Source organism: Meleagris gallopavo, chromosome 9, assembly GCF_000146605.3.
Source record: "Meleagris gallopavo isolate NT-WF06-2002-E0010 breed Aviagen turkey brand Nicholas breeding stock chromosome 9, Turkey_5.1, whole genome shotgun sequence".
In the NCBI taxonomy this organism is placed as follows: Eukaryota; Metazoa; Chordata; class Aves; order Galliformes; family Phasianidae; genus Meleagris; species Meleagris gallopavo.
This window is the reverse complement of record NC_015019.2, coordinates 5187979-5202050: the sequence shown is the minus strand read 5'-3', so window position 1 is coordinate 5202050 and position 14072 is coordinate 5187979. Positions and strand designations below refer to the sequence as shown.

Here is a 14072-nt window from a genome sequence, read left to right as displayed (position 1 = left end):
GCCCCAGGGCTGCAGCACCCTGTGAACACTGCAGGGGGCAGAAGCAGGAGAGAGCTCCTCCCGCCCTGCTGGGCTCTATAGGGTGGGCTTTGCCCCGTCCTCTCACGCTGCTCCCGGTGCCCAGGCGGTGCACGTGCCCACGGGGAGAGCTGCCGGGAGGCGGGATCTCTCCAGCTCGGCACAGCTGTTGTTATTAATTAGCACGCTTACCAGCCTGGCCGCCACATAATTAGCACATTCAGTCAGCCCAGTGCCCTGTGCCAGCTCCTGTACCTGCCTGCCAGGCTTTCCCCTCTGCACCCTGCATCAGAGCACAGCCCCATCTCGCCCCGCAGTGCCAGGCACCAGATCCCAGCCTTTGCCATTCATTCCTTCTGCCTCACAGAGGCTGAGCCACAGCTGGAAAATAGACCCCAGCTGGAACGGATTGCCTTGGGTCTGGTTTCAAACCCCACAGCGTGCAGTGAGGTTTCCTCATTTCTCAGCCCGGCTAGCCCTGCCCCGCTGGAAAAAAGGGCCATGATCGCTGCGGTTTGTCCTTGGAGCTCCTGTTCCAGGAGTTTGGAGCTGGTGGTGGGAGCTCCTCCGCTCCTCCTTGCTTGAAGATTGATTCTTGGCTCCGTCGCTTGCGAGGAAACATCTGAAAAGCTTTTAGAGCCTTGGGAAAGCAGAAGGTACTCTGAAAAGTAAGGAATCCTTAGGATTTATTATTTTTGACAATCTTGTTGTTTGGGGCCTGACTCATGCCTTTTGAATGTTTGGGACAGGCAGCGGAGGGGAGAAGTCGGTTTACTCAGCAGAGGCAGCACAGCCAAGCAGGAGCACGAGCCGGAGAGCAGCGACGGAGGGAGCTGAGGTCTGCTCCCAGCCCGGCTCCATCCCGCAGGGGCTCCGGCAGCCCCCCGTCCAGCACAGTGGGGCTGTCTGGCCCTGGCATGGCGCAGGAGGCAGCACCCGTCCTGCTGGTGTTCCTCACCAGGCTGGTGTCAGCCACGTGGCATGAAGGTGAGCACCGTGGTGGCACCGGCATGTGGGGCAATGTATGTGAGGGCAGGGAGGGGAGGAGGTGAGTGATGGGAGTAAGAAGTCCCTGCATGGTAGGGCTGGGAGAGCATTGCTACGCCATGGGGTATGGGGGGGGGACACTGCCATGGGGCTGGGAAGCACCCAGAGATGAGCAAACAGCTGACCTCATTATCACAGACTCATTTATGGGAACGGAACTTTTTTCCTGACTCCCTGCTGCTGCTGGAGCTGTTGGCCAGCAGATGTTGACCTGGATGAAGCATTCTGACCCCAACCAGGTCACGTCCAACCCCAGTGCATGCTCGCACCCTGCCCCAGCTGGGCTGGAATCCAGCTCTGGCTCAACCTCAGAAAAAAGCCCTTGTGCTGCTCTTTGCAGGGGAATTCTCCCTTCCCTGTTCCTTCTCCCTCCCTTTACTGTGCTACCTGGTACTGCTGCCTCCAGTGATGCTCCTGCCCATCTGAGATGGTCAGGGCAGTACCTGCCAAGCAAAGGGAACATCTTCAAATAAATGGCACGTCTGCAAAGTAGCAGCACTGCCTTGCATTGCTTTACTCCTCTGGCCAGGCAGCTGCTTGCTGTGGGGAGCCATACAGAACCACGGTGTGCAAGCCCCATGATCAGCTCCTCTGGGGCTGCTGTACTGCATTGGCGCCAGCCAGCATGGGAAGGGCAGCAGGATAAAAGACTTTGTGGGAACAAGTGGGTGACTTAATGAGTTTGTGGGAAGGGATGGGGAGCTGCACTGTAGTGAAGTTCTTGCTGGAAAGATGTGTAATAAAGTTTCCTCCACGTGATGACATAGGAGCTGCTGGTTGAATCGGTTTCAGCTTACACTCCCCCTTCCCAAAAGCAGGGGTGGGGGGAAGGGGCAATGGGTGCTACCAGGAGCTGCCCATTTGGACAGATCAAAAATGAGCAGAGTGCAGTGAGGTGCGGTCCTGCAGCAATGGAGGAGGTGAGGAGGGGGCAGCGCCGGGGAGGACATCAGGAAAGGGGCGGAAACGTGAGCTCAGTGCTGGGGAATGCCGCGGCCGGACGGCTTACTGCGAGGCCCAGGGGGCTGCAAGGCTCAGCGCCAGCTCTCCTTGCATGCAGGCCTTCTTCACCAGCCCCCACAACCTTCCTTCTGTCCCACTGGTCACTTCATCATTGGGGTGTTGGAGTTGGTGTGTTGGTCAGAGGGCTGATGCAAGGCCCTCACTGAGCTGTCCCTGTCTGCTGGCCAGAAATCACTGTCTGCAGCAGGGATGGCACGGGGCCAGCAGCACCAGGCAAGCTCTTCCAGCAACTTCATCCTTCACTCCAGCGTAGTGCCATGCTTCTCATCCCTTGCTGTGCTGGGACAGGCAGGAGGGAGGTTTCCTTCCTTCCCTCCTGACCACCAAAAGGCCAGGGGTCTCTGCTAGGCCAGCACCCACTTCCTGCAGTAACCACGTCTGTCCCTGGGGCTGTTTAGTCTGCGGCTGGTGCCAGTCTGCAGGCTCACTGTCTGCCCTGCTTAACCCTTCTGCATCAAGCCTGGAAGTGCTAGGACAGCAGGACGAAGCCTGCCAAGAGGTGGGATCTCTCTCTAGGGAATTATGGGATAGTTTGGGACCGGACTGTGCTGCTGCATGAGGCAGTCTCATCACTTAGGTGCAGCCATGAAACGTCACACAGTGCCCTCATCTCACTCCTGTGCAGGGTCTGGCTACTATACTGCTGAGAGCCACACCAATGAAGTATATGTGGAAGAAGCACCCCCTGAGCCTGCCCTGGATTACCGCCGAGGTAACAGCACCTCAAGCCTGTCCCTCAGATCCCTGAGGAAACCAAGACCTGGCCAAGCTATACATACCCCTCACCTCTCTTCTCTCTGCAGTGCCCCAGTGGTGTGCCACGCTGAACATTTACCGTGGAGAGGCAACCTGCTACTCGCCCCGGGGAGGCAACTACCGCAGCAGCCTGGGGACACGCTGCGAGCTGAGCTGTGCCCGTGGCTACCGACTGGTGGGCCGCAGTGCTGTGCAGTGCTTACCCAGCCGCCACTGGTCTGGCATGGCGTACTGCCGACGTGAGTGCATCCCATTCAACGGGCTTGTTGGCCTCCCTGTGGGCACTGCCAGCCCTGGGTCTCTGCCTGCTGGCACAACCAGGCAGCCAGCCCAGCCACTTCCCTCCCCTCTTTGTTCTCTCTGGCCTAGAGATCAGATGCCACGTGCTGCCAGCGGTGCTGCGGGGCTCATATGTGTGCTCAGCTGGGGTGCAGATGGATTCCCGCTGTGACTACACCTGCCTGCCCGGCTACCAGCTGGAGGGTGACCAAAGCCGCACATGCATGGAAGATGGGCGCTGGAGTGGGAGCGAGCCAATCTGTGTAGGTAAATTCTCACCCTACTGTCCTTCCAGGCTGTTTGTGATCCGTACTGCTGGAAAGGTACTCTCCATCCTCTCTGTGCCTGCAGATGCCACTCCCAGTGCCTGACCAAGTGCTGGTGCCTTGCACCTTTGTGCTCAAGAACCATAGGCCCTGCTGCTCCCCAACGTGCTGTTAGCCACAAAGCTCAGGCTGATGGAAGGTGCAGCACTCCATGAGCAAGGCTGAGCCTGGTCACTCGATGCTAACATTATATCAGGCTTTGCTTGCTCCAGTGCCAGGCTGTGCTCAGCAGCTGTGGGATCACTGGGCACCTGGTGTACTCTTTTGCCCATTGTCCTACTCTCATGGCACAGCCCCAGCTGTTTCCCAAGCTTATTCCTCCTTCCTGTGGGTAGATGTTGAGCCTCCCAAGATCCGCTGCCCCGAGTCCCGTGAGAGGATAGCAGAGCCAGGCAAGCTGACTGCTACGGTATATTGGGATCCACCTCGTGTGAAGGACTCTGCTGATGGCATCATCAAGAGGTGAGCACAGAGGCAGTGCTATTACCACCAGCCAAGGCTGGGGGCTGCACTAGGTGCCATCTGAATGCCTCTCCTGGGGAATCTAACAGAGAACCCATCTATTGAGTGCAGAGTGACATTGCGGGGTCCAGAGCCCGGGTCTGAGTTTCCTGAAGGAGAGCATGTGATCCGCTATACAGCCTATGACCAGGCATACAACCGAGCCAGCTGCAAGTTCAGGATTCGTGTTCAAGGTGAAGCGACTTCCCTCAGGCTGTAGGCTCCCCACTCTGCCCACCAGGGCTGGGCCTCAGCCCTTCCACCCCTAACCTGATCTCACCTGGCCTCCTTGTTCACAGTGAGACGCTGTCCTGTTCTGAAGCCTCCGCAGCATGGCTACCTGTCTTGCACCTCTGATGGCAACAACTACGGTGCCACATGCGAGTATCTGTGCGATGGGGGCTACGAGCGCCAGGGTACCTCCCTGCGGGTCTGCCAGTCCACCCAGCAATGGACAGGCTCCCACCCCCTCTGTGCACGTAAGTGGTACAGGGCAAGGCAGGGAATCTACCTGCAGAGATGCCCAAAGCTTAAGGAAGTTTCTGCCTGGAAGACTGGGGAAGGAGTGCAAAGCGGCATCTCTTCTTGTGCTCACACACTCTCTTGTTGCCTCAGCCATGCAGATCAACACTGCTGTGAACTCAGCAGCCAGCCTGCTGGATCAGTTCTACGAGAAACGCCGGCTCCTTGTCATCTCAGCACCCGACCCTGCTAACCGCTACTACAAGATGCAGATCTCCATGCTGCAGGTGAGCCAACATGCTATTTCCTCCTCCTTGCACCCCCATCAGCACATTCTCACCACCGCATCCCCTCCTCTACAGCAAGCCACCTGCGGGCTGGATCTGCGTCATGTTACCATCATTGAGCTGGTGGGGCAGCCCCCACATGAAGTGGGTCGCATCCGGGAGCACCAGTTGTCTGTTGGCATCATAGAAGAGCTCAGGTACCAGGGGATGGGATGCATGACTTTTCAAGCATGAGCAGCTGAAGGGAGCCATCCAAAGAGCCAGGGCAGGTGTCCCTGTGAGAACAGGGACATAGGGGGAACCCTGGGGACTGGTAAGACATAAGGTTTGGTGCCAGGCTCATAAGCAAGAGTCTGCCTCTTAAGTCTTCTCCTTTCTGCTGTACTGAGGCTAAGGATGCCCTCAGCCTGTCCTCAGTGCCTGGAGTCCAAACACAGAGGCGCTAGGCCCTTCTGGCAGCTTACAGCCTTGAGGAAGTGGAAGCCACCACCTTCAGGAGGGCCTGACGATAGCTGTGTAGGGTGGGAATGCTCAGCCCCAAGCCAGGGACCCACAGTCCTGACCAGCAGCTCCCTTCTGCACCCCCAGGCAGTTCCTGCACCTCACCCGCTCCCACTTCAACGTGGTGCTCCTGGACAAAGCAGGCACTGACCGTGAGCGCTACATCTTGCCCACCAGCCCTGATGAGCTCTTTGATTTCATCGACACGTACCTGCTGAGTGAGCAGGAGGCAGTTCAGCGGGCACAACACGGGGACCCCTGTGATTGAGGCAGCGTGGGGAGACCCCTGCCACATGCCTTGGAGGACGGACAGCTTCCTTTCTGCTTTTCTAGTCGCCCACCGTAGAGGAGGACTAGGGTCCCAAGGACTTCCAGGAGGAAGGGAGCCACTCTCAGGCTGCTCTGGCACAGGGAGGGGAGCAGGAACAAGGGCCATGTACTAGCAGTCACTGCACAACAGCCAGGAGCACCCTCTGGCCACAGTCCTGACTCAGCCTGGACCACATCACGAGATGCTGGATTGTCTCTGTTCAAACCCCAGGGCAGGAGGGAGAAGAGGAGCCCAACAGGAGGAGAGACCACAGCCAAATGAGTGCCCCACATCCTATGAAAGCTCCCAGAGCAGAAACAGGATGGGAGAGCAGGCAGGGTGACATTACAGATGCCTCTTTTGCAGCAGCTTCACCCTCATTGTGGCCGTCCTCACATCATACACAACTTAAACCCATGCTGTCCCTGCCTGGGCTCAGCCCTGCTGGCCAGGCACTGATGCCAGGCTCCTGCCAGAGCCAGCAAAAGCCTTCAGTAGAAGCAAATGGCCCCATGCTCAGCGAAGACACCATTACAGAGGCTTATAATCTACTTGCTTCTCCTTACACCCAACATTGTGGCACCCTTCCTGGGAATTACCCTTCCTGGGAATTATTTTGGCAGTAGAATATTACTTCGAAATTAATAAATTTGTAGAAAAAGTCAGTTCAGCATGGCCCCCACCAGTGTTCCCCATAACCCAACAGCTGGGGTATGATCTGGTCCGTTCTCTGCCTCTGGGTCCTAGAGCAAGCACCATCCTTAGGTAGGAGGGTGGAAAAGACAATAAGGGAGCAGGTTACGAAACACAGAGGGTGGGAACAAGAAAACTGGAGGGGAAAAAAGAAACCTAACCACATTTCAAAGCATTGTGCCTGTGGGGAAAGAAGGGAGGTCCCACAAGGGCTCAAGTTCAGCCTTACATTTGGTCCAAATTTTGTTTTCCTAAAACAAAAGGAAAACCCTTTAAGAGAAGCTAGGCCAAGAAGACTTTCTGCCTAAGCCTGTTTAGAGAAGGGTCATGTTTATTAAAATATAGGCAAAAAAAAATAATTAAGTTTGGCACTCATCTGGCCATGCAGCGAGTGCAGCTCCAGAGCAGCTGTGCCAGTCCCAGGGTGAGCCCTGGTGTCTGTTCTGCTGCCTAGGGCCTCAGCTTGGCCATGGTGGAGCGGAGCTGGAGCGTCCCCTCTGCCCATGAGCCTGGGTACTGGCGCATCTTCTGCCACAGGTTCAGCTCCTCACCCGTGGAGTCCATCCAGTCCACGGCCTGCCCGTTGCTCATGCCTTGGAGAAAAGAGATGGGCGCAAGTTACAGCCTGTCTCTGCACGGGAGCAGCACCTCTGCAGCAGAGAGGTGGCTCCAGGCAAAAGCACTTGCCCAGGGGTTTGGGAGCCACATGGGGCCTCTCCCACCACAACAGCAGCCTTCCTCAGCCCCTCACCCCCAGAGCTCCTCACCATTGCCCACACCCAGGCGAACACCTCCAAGGAAGTCATTGCTGGACAGAGGCTCTCGGTCCCAGACAGTCAGCTCCAGGCAGATGTGCTGCAGGTCCTCAGGGTTGATGCCATTATAGACAAAGGTATGGTTGTAATGAGGATTCAGGGTCTTCTTCACCACGGGCGTCTTCCTCTTGGAGGCCTTGTTTTATGTGGCAGGAGATAGCTGGGGGAAGCATTCTCACTGGAGTTAGCAATACACATGCAGCTAACTTCTCCCTTGGAAGCCAAGGCAGCTTGATCTGATGTCTGCTTTGGATCCCACCTCCCCCCACTGGGCCTGAGAAGATGGGACATGATGGTTTGGAAGGAACTGGGTGTCTTCACCTCCTGAAAAGCAGCCCAGGGCGCTGCAAGTAGTCTGCACACAGGAAACACCAAGGACCAATTGCCCTCACACCAGCACTGTCTGAGTCACAGCTGCTTGGTGACCTCTGTGAAGATGACTTGAGGCCAGCTCCTTGAGCAGCCAGTCCTGGCTCCCAGCTCTGAGCCTGGGAGAAGGGCCAGGCCTGCAGAAAGAGCACAGCCACCTCCCCAGCTCAGGGGACCCCTCTGCACAGTCTCCAATCATGAGCAACGGGCCACAGCCCTCCTGGTCCCTGAGCAGCTCCTCTCAGCTGGCCAAAACCCAGTGTGTTTGTTACCAAGAATTCATCACTACTAAGAGAGGAGCAGACAGATGGGCAGGGGGTACAAATGCAACATACTTCCCTCCCCCAGATCTCCACTCTGGTTCAGGATGTGCTCTAGGCTGCAGGCAGGGAACATAAATTTTTCACTTGTATCCCCCTCAAATACCCTCACTCACCCCTTCACAAAGCTGTCCGATGTGCCCCCTGATTTGGCAGCTGTGAGGTTCTTGGCTTCTTTGATCCAGACCTGGAGCTCACCACCTTCTCCTGCTTTGCCTGAGAAAATCCAAAAGAAAACATGACAAGATTTAATCAATTTTCACTACTGGGAATTTCCAGCATGGCTGTAGAGGGCACTACATAACCCCAGCCTACATAGAGCTGTTGGAGCTCCAGCACTCACCCTTTCTGCCATTTCCAGCCCCGGGGTGCTTGGAAGATGGGATGTACTTCATGGAGACCACCAGCTCCCCTTTATACTGGGGGAGGCCAGCAGCATCCACCCCAGTCTGCAAAGAGGCAATGGCTGGTTTAGTGCAGCACTGCTGGGGCAGCCAGAGCAGACACAGTGACAGCTGGGTCAACATGCAGCCACTCCCCACACTTGGCCCAAAGGTCTGGTTTCTGCCTGAGATAGCTCAGCCAGCACAACTGCCCACAGAAGCTTCTTTGGAATGGTACTTTGCCTTAACCACATTTCTTAGGAAATTCTGTTTAGCTCAGCACCTGCAGGCTTGGGCCCCAAGCAATGCAAAAGGCTGAGTCTGCAGCAGGAGCTCGTAGAGAGAACCAGACTCCCAAATAAATCCACAACAGAAGCATCTGCTGTTGCCATCCAGCTGCACAACATCCTCTCACTGCACTGTTCTGCAGCCCACGACAGGATGTCAAGTCCAATTTCCCCTATTTGTTTCCCTGAAGTTGGCTCCCATTCTTGCTTATTGGGGGAGGGAGACTGGAAGAGCTGCAGTCTTGGAGTAATTGAGCACACAGAAAGAGAATACCTGACTGGGCAGGGACACGTCCCACTGCATCACATAGGGGATACGCTGAGAAAAAGGGAAGCTACCCAATCTAGGCACAGGACTTATTCGGGCACAAGACTTGCAGCAGCTCCATCAAGACCCCTGTGCCCCATGCAGGCAGAGGCAGCGGGTCAGTACCTTGCCGTGCAGCAGCAGGAACTCCTCCAGCTGGCTGCTGAAGTTCCAGGAATCCATGGGGATCTCCGCCTCCCCCAGGAATGTGTTGCGGCCAAAGCGATCGTGGTGCCAGACCGAGAACTGCAGTGTCCTCGCGAGCAGGAGGGATTTATTAATCTCATACTAACAAGAGAGGCAGGGAAAAGATTGGTAAGCCAGCAGACTGCTGAGCTCAATGCTGCTGGGAGCATGTGCTGTGCAGGTGGAACCAACCTCAGAGTGCACCCAGGGCTCACGGCACACAGCCACCCCACTCCTTCCCACCACAAGGGAAGCGGTGCCAGCCTGGTGAGCCTCAGGTGGTTGGAGCACAAGAGCTCAACAAACTGACACACTGAGGCTCCTGTGGCAAACTGAGCCACAGGAGCCTGGAAACCAGAGTGCACTTTCCAGTTCCCCACTTCCCTCCCATCACAGGGGATGGTGCAGCAGGACTCAGAACAGAGACCAGCGCTCTCCACTGTCCTGTGCCAGCCGCAGCAGGGACAGCAGCATGAAAGGCAGTGCAGAGTGCTCCTACTGCTAGGGCCAGCCCTGCCTTATCTCTGCCTGCACAGCCCTGCTGCCCTGCAGCCCATACAGCCCTGGCGCTAAGGAGCTTTCTCCAAGGGAAATCAGCAACCTCAGTTCAGCAGAAGGGGGTGGCATAAGATACAGGAACACGGGCTGCGTGGCATACAGGGATGTGACAACAGTGATAGCAGAGCAGTGACCCAGCCTGGAGCTGTTTTATTCCAGCTTTCAGGGCAAAGTATCTAAATGTGCATCCAGCTCAGGGTTTGGAGCCCATTTCCCCAGGCAGGGAGGGGAAGGCAGAACCCAGCAGGGCAGCTCAGCTCGTTGTGCTGCAGCCTCAGGCAGAGGGAAGCTGGCTGTCCTGGCCCATCCCTGCTCACCTTCAGCAGCTCGTTGTACAGCGGGTTTACGGTGTTGCGCTTGATGGTTGTCTTGCGCTTCCCTTGCCGGGATTTGTCAGGGAGGAGGTAAGTCTTCACATACCTGAACGGAGGAACAGGCTCAAGCCCCCATGTACAACTCCAGACCTCCCACTCTTCCAAGACCCCTGCTTACAGCTCCCACCTCTCTCGATGCCACCAACCTGTCCCTCCCTACTTTCTGCCACCATTTCCCTCCCAGCACTCACGGGTTGGAGCGCTTCTTGGTCTCGTCCCCGTAGGCCAGCTGCCGGCACTCCTTCACATGGATGAACAATGTCTGTGTCTTCTGCTCGTAGCTCAGGGAGAAGGAGATTCCTCCAGTGACTGCGATGTTCCCGAAATCACCAGCCTCGCTGTAGATGCTGACCATGCTCCCCAGTGTGCTCTGCAAAGCACGGCCGGGCTGAGCTGGGCAGTGTCACCATCCAGGTGGTCCTCAGCAAGGCTGTTCCCAATCCCTCTTAAGCCAGCCCTGCCTGGCTTGGGATGGTCACCAGGTGCCCCCATTAACACACAGGCTCACTTGACAACAGCTTGGCCTCTGGTTTTTAATCCCATTCCAAGGGATGAAGCTGCCATCCCATCATGGCCCTTCTCCATGATTTTTGTAGCACGGCTAAGCCTCAGGACTCACCGAGGAGGTGCCACTACGCATGCTGACCCGCGCCACCCGCTGTCGATGGATCTCCACCAGGTTGTCAATGTCCTCCTCCTCCTCATCCTGCAATCAGAGAGAAACAGCTCACATGGGGAGTGTGGGGAAGCACAGACACAGCCAGCTCCAGCACCACCAAAGGTCTCACCAGCTCTGTGGCGAGGCCGGGCACTGACTTGCTCCTGTCTCCCATAGAGCTGCTTTCACCCACAAATTCCTCTGGGCGCAGGTCGATCACTGACTTGGTGTAGTCTGCACAGGAGTTTGTGGGATTAGCAGAGCACTGCTGCTCCATCACAGCACAGCAAGGACCAGCTGCATGCTAGGAAGCCCAACCTCTCACCTGCGGGTCTCACCACCCTCCGGGGGTTCTTCTTGAAGATGGCTTCATGATCATTCACCAACGTGCTGCTTCGGCTGCCTGTGGGAGTCTCCTAGGGAAGAGAAGCCCCATTCAGAGCAGAGCAGACGGGACTCCAAGTACCCAGCCCCAGCTGGGCAGCAGAACGCACCCGTCCGTTGGTGACAGAAAGCACATTTTTGGAGGGCAGAGGGAGTGTCAGGCTGGCTGCCACGGGTCCTGCTGGTCCAGCAATCTGCTTTCCCTCTTTGATAGTGGTGGCTTTATCCAGAGAGTTCCTTCTGCAGAGGATACAGAAAAAGCTCTGTCTCAGGCCAGCACTTCAGCCAAAAGCAGCAGGGCCAGGAAACCAGGCTTTAGCTGGGAGCTGTTGCTGCTGTGAGCTCCAAGGAGCCACATGAGCAAGCCTGGAGCAGAGGACCTGCCTGCCCAGCCTGAGGTTTCAGCCTGGAGAGGAGAGCCAGCATCTCCCTCATTAGAACCATGGCAGCAAACAGATGCAACCAGCCTCTGGCAGAAGCCCTCGCTCTCTGCCAGGCCAGCACTGCAATGACAATGTGCCTCAGTCTTCCCTACCTGCCCCCCCCAGTACCAGGAGCAGGTCTGTAGCCATCCAGGCTCATGTTTTCCATGGACTCTGTGTCACTTTTGCCTTCCCGAGGGTCAGAGGCATCAGGAAACAAACTGCAGACAAACAAAACCACAAGCATGTCCTGCTTGGCAAGGAGGCCAGCAGTCAGAGCAGGACGGCAGCCTCTCTCCCATCTACTGCACCCAAATGGGCTATCGGTGACTCCCTCTCCAAACAAGGTTCCTCCTCACCTGAGCACTTTCTGGGGCTCCTGGGGGCTCTTCTGCCGGGCTGCAGAGGAGCCCTTGGGGTCACCAAGCTGTGCTTTCTGCAGGAGTGTCTGTCCCACTGTCTCCCTTTTGCTCGCTGAAAGCAGAGAGGACTCAGGAGGGGCACAGTCCAGCTGGAAAGCTCACAGCAGAGCCCAGGGAAAGCTGAAGCACCCCGGAGGGTCACAACCACCTCACTCCAGGCTGCAGAAGGAGACATGGCTCCAGCACCTCCTGACCTACCCTACCTGCAGACCTGTGCCGCAGAGACAGGCGCACCATGTCACTGCCCAGCCTGTTAGCAAAGCGGTTGACCCTCTGGTCGTAGAACCAGTCCCCTGTTGTCTTCTTCAGCTCCCTGTGGGGCAGAGGGGCAGTGAGAAACCATTCCCTTTAGCTGCCCATGGTACTGCAAGCCAGGTCAAGAGGAGCATAGACAGAAGTGGCTGAGCAGAGACTGCCCTGGACAGACAATGGGTTAATGTCAATATGGAATAAGAGGAGGGCTTTGCAGGACAGGTGAGGCCAAGGAGAGGAAAGAAACCTGGGCTGCGTGAAACACAGGCTGAAGTCACATAATGGGGAGACAGGAGCAGGGTGGGTACAAAGGACACCCCAGAGCAGGGCATGGCCCTGCTCTTCATCACCCAACCAGGAGCACTCACCTTGACAGCGGCCCCCAGGCTGAGAACCTAGGGCTGGACCACAAGGCTGGCTGTGGGGCATTGGGCTGGGGTGAGCAGAAGGAGAAAGGGGACAGAGGAGCACACAGAAGACCCATGCCGCTCATCCCCAAGCCCCGTGTACTCACGCCTCCTTGCTGCAGACTTTGCAGCGCCAGGAGCTGTTGGGGCCGTAGGAGCGGCAGTCCCGGCACACCAAGTGGTTGCAGCCCCGGCAGGTGTTGGCCTTGGGGCTGATGCGGCCCAAGCTCTGCTGGCAGCGGGCACAGGTCCGCTCGCTGTAGCGCTGGCTGCTCCGCTTGGCTCCTTTGCGCCGGATCTCCAGCAGTTCATTCTTCAGGCGCCTGCATGGAGCCCAACAGTGGGAGTGGTCAGAGCCTGAGTACCAAGTAGAGCTCCCGGCCGGCCTCAGCCTCTGAGCAAACCCCAACCACACCTGATTCTCCTCTCCTCTGCTTTACGGAGCTCCTCATCGCGCTGCAGGACCTGCAGGATCAAATCCTTCTCGACATCCGACAGGAAGGACAGATCCACAGCCTCCGACATCACCCTGACCCCCAGCAGCTGGATGCGTCTGTACTGGAGGCAAGCAAAGCCCATGGCGGGGTTACAGCTCTGCACCGCTCCCTGCTCAGACCCATGCAGGGCTCACTGCCATCCCCACACCACACTGCGGTCCCCAGGACAGCTCAGAGCCTCATCCTGTGCCTCCAACACGCACTGCATTCTGCTCAGCACGGCTACACTCCCATTCCTACTCCCAGCCTCCTGTCAGCCCTGCACAAGGTACAGCTCTCTGTGTTTTTCCAGCAACCAGCCAGGCACCTGTATCAGCTGGGTTGTGAAAGCACAGGGACGGTGGCTGCAGAAGTGGGAGCTGGCCCCAAAGATGGCAACCTCCAGCCCCATCCAGACAGCAGGCAGAAGTGAGCTCCCCCAGGCTCGCAGCCCGTATGTAGGGCAGAGCAGGGCAGGGCACCTCGTGCTCCCAGCTCACCTCCCAGCGCCACAGGCCGGCGGCACCGGTTCTGCTGGTCTGCAGGCAGCCGGCACCACCCGGCACCGGGACGGCTGTGCCGTGCAGCCCGCGGCCCTTCGGCCAAGGGACTTCGGCTGCTTTCCTGGGCTTCCGCAGCGGAAAACCTCCGCTCCTGACCTCGCCGAGGAGGGCCCTTCCTGTCTGCGGAGCCGCCGCACCGCTGCTGCAGCCGCGGGGCCGCTGCCAGGGCACGGGGAAGGGGTCAGCGGGAGGAGGGCTCCCAGGGATCTACAGCCTTCGTACGGGAGGGAATTCAGGGGCGTGAGCGCGGAGCAAGAGGACTCGGTGCCGACGCAGACAGCGCTGTCACACTGTCAATACAGCTGCCCGGCTCGTGCACAGAGCTGCGCGACTCCCCGCCCGCCGCCGCCTCCCCGGGACGCGCACCGTCCGGTTCCGCTGGCCAACCCCGTGTTTGCGTTTCCAGTGGGTCCGAGTGCCTTCACGGCACTACCTGGGAAAGCCACGGAGTCGAGGTAGAGCCATGACAACTGCCGCGCACGGCCGAACAAATCGGAGGGGTGCGAGCTCGGAACTGCCAGACACACGGACACGGGCGCAGTTCCACCGCCCGCACAGCGCAGTACGGCACGGCCGGAGCCCCCCATGCCATGCCATACCTACCGGGGCCCGCTCCCAAGTCCCGGACGTCCAGACCCGTAGCTGCGATCCCCCCCTCGGTCGCAGCGCAAACCCTCCGCCCCGAT

At 57.8% G+C, this 14072-nt stretch overlaps 2 protein-coding genes across 3 annotated transcripts; one reads left to right on the top strand and one right to left on the bottom strand.

Moving 5' to 3' along the window:
• The first annotated feature begins 56 nt into the window (after positions 1-56).
• On the top strand, positions 57-6176 carry SRPX2 (sushi repeat containing protein X-linked 2). 2 transcript variants are annotated; one of them, XM_010715231.3, is made up of 11 exons: positions 57-674; positions 768-1005; positions 2714-2800; positions 2892-3083; positions 3214-3390; positions 3785-3911; positions 4023-4144; positions 4250-4429; positions 4566-4699; positions 4775-4896; positions 5288-6176. In XM_010715231.3, exons 2-11 carry the CDS (start codon positions 936-938, stop codon positions 5466-5468), a joined length of 1392 nt encoding a protein of 463 aa, XP_010713533.1. In that variant the 5' UTR covers positions 57-674; positions 768-935; the 3' UTR covers positions 5469-6176. The 2 variants fall into 2 exon arrangements, with proteins under 2 accessions (XP_010713533.1, XP_003208405.1); XM_003208357.4 differs by having other exon boundaries at positions 57-686.
• A 336-nt stretch (positions 6177-6512) lies between these two features.
• Positions 6513-14066, bottom strand: SYTL4 (synaptotagmin like 4). The gene is given in 18 exon segments (XM_010715230.3): positions 6513-6796; positions 6971-7162; positions 7165-7178; positions 7824-7923; positions 8051-8156; positions 8811-8972; positions 9746-9848; positions 9994-10172; positions 10422-10508; positions 10591-10694; positions 10786-10876; positions 10955-11084; positions 11380-11487; positions 11626-11740; positions 11892-12001; positions 12455-12670; positions 12763-12905; positions 13990-14066. Coding segments are annotated over 17 exon segments (2070 nt in total). The 5' UTR covers positions 12873-12905; positions 13990-14066; the 3' UTR covers positions 6513-6653.
• Positions 14067-14072: the final 6 nt, after the last annotated feature.

Bases quoted from the DNA above. Each gene is read 5' to 3' on its own strand.
- SRPX2 (XM_010715231.3), top strand. From the start codon at position 936: ATGGCGCAGGAGGCAGCACCCGTCCTGCTGGTGTTCCTCACCAGGCTG. The intron at 1,006-2,713 runs GTGAGCACCGTG...ACTCCTGTGCAG, and splicing joins GTCAGCCACGTGGCATGAAG to GGTCTGGCTACTATACTGCT. The intron at 3,912-4,022 runs GTGAGCACAGAG...TATTGAGTGCAG, and splicing joins GCTGATGGCATCATCAAGAG to AGTGACATTGCGGGGTCCAG.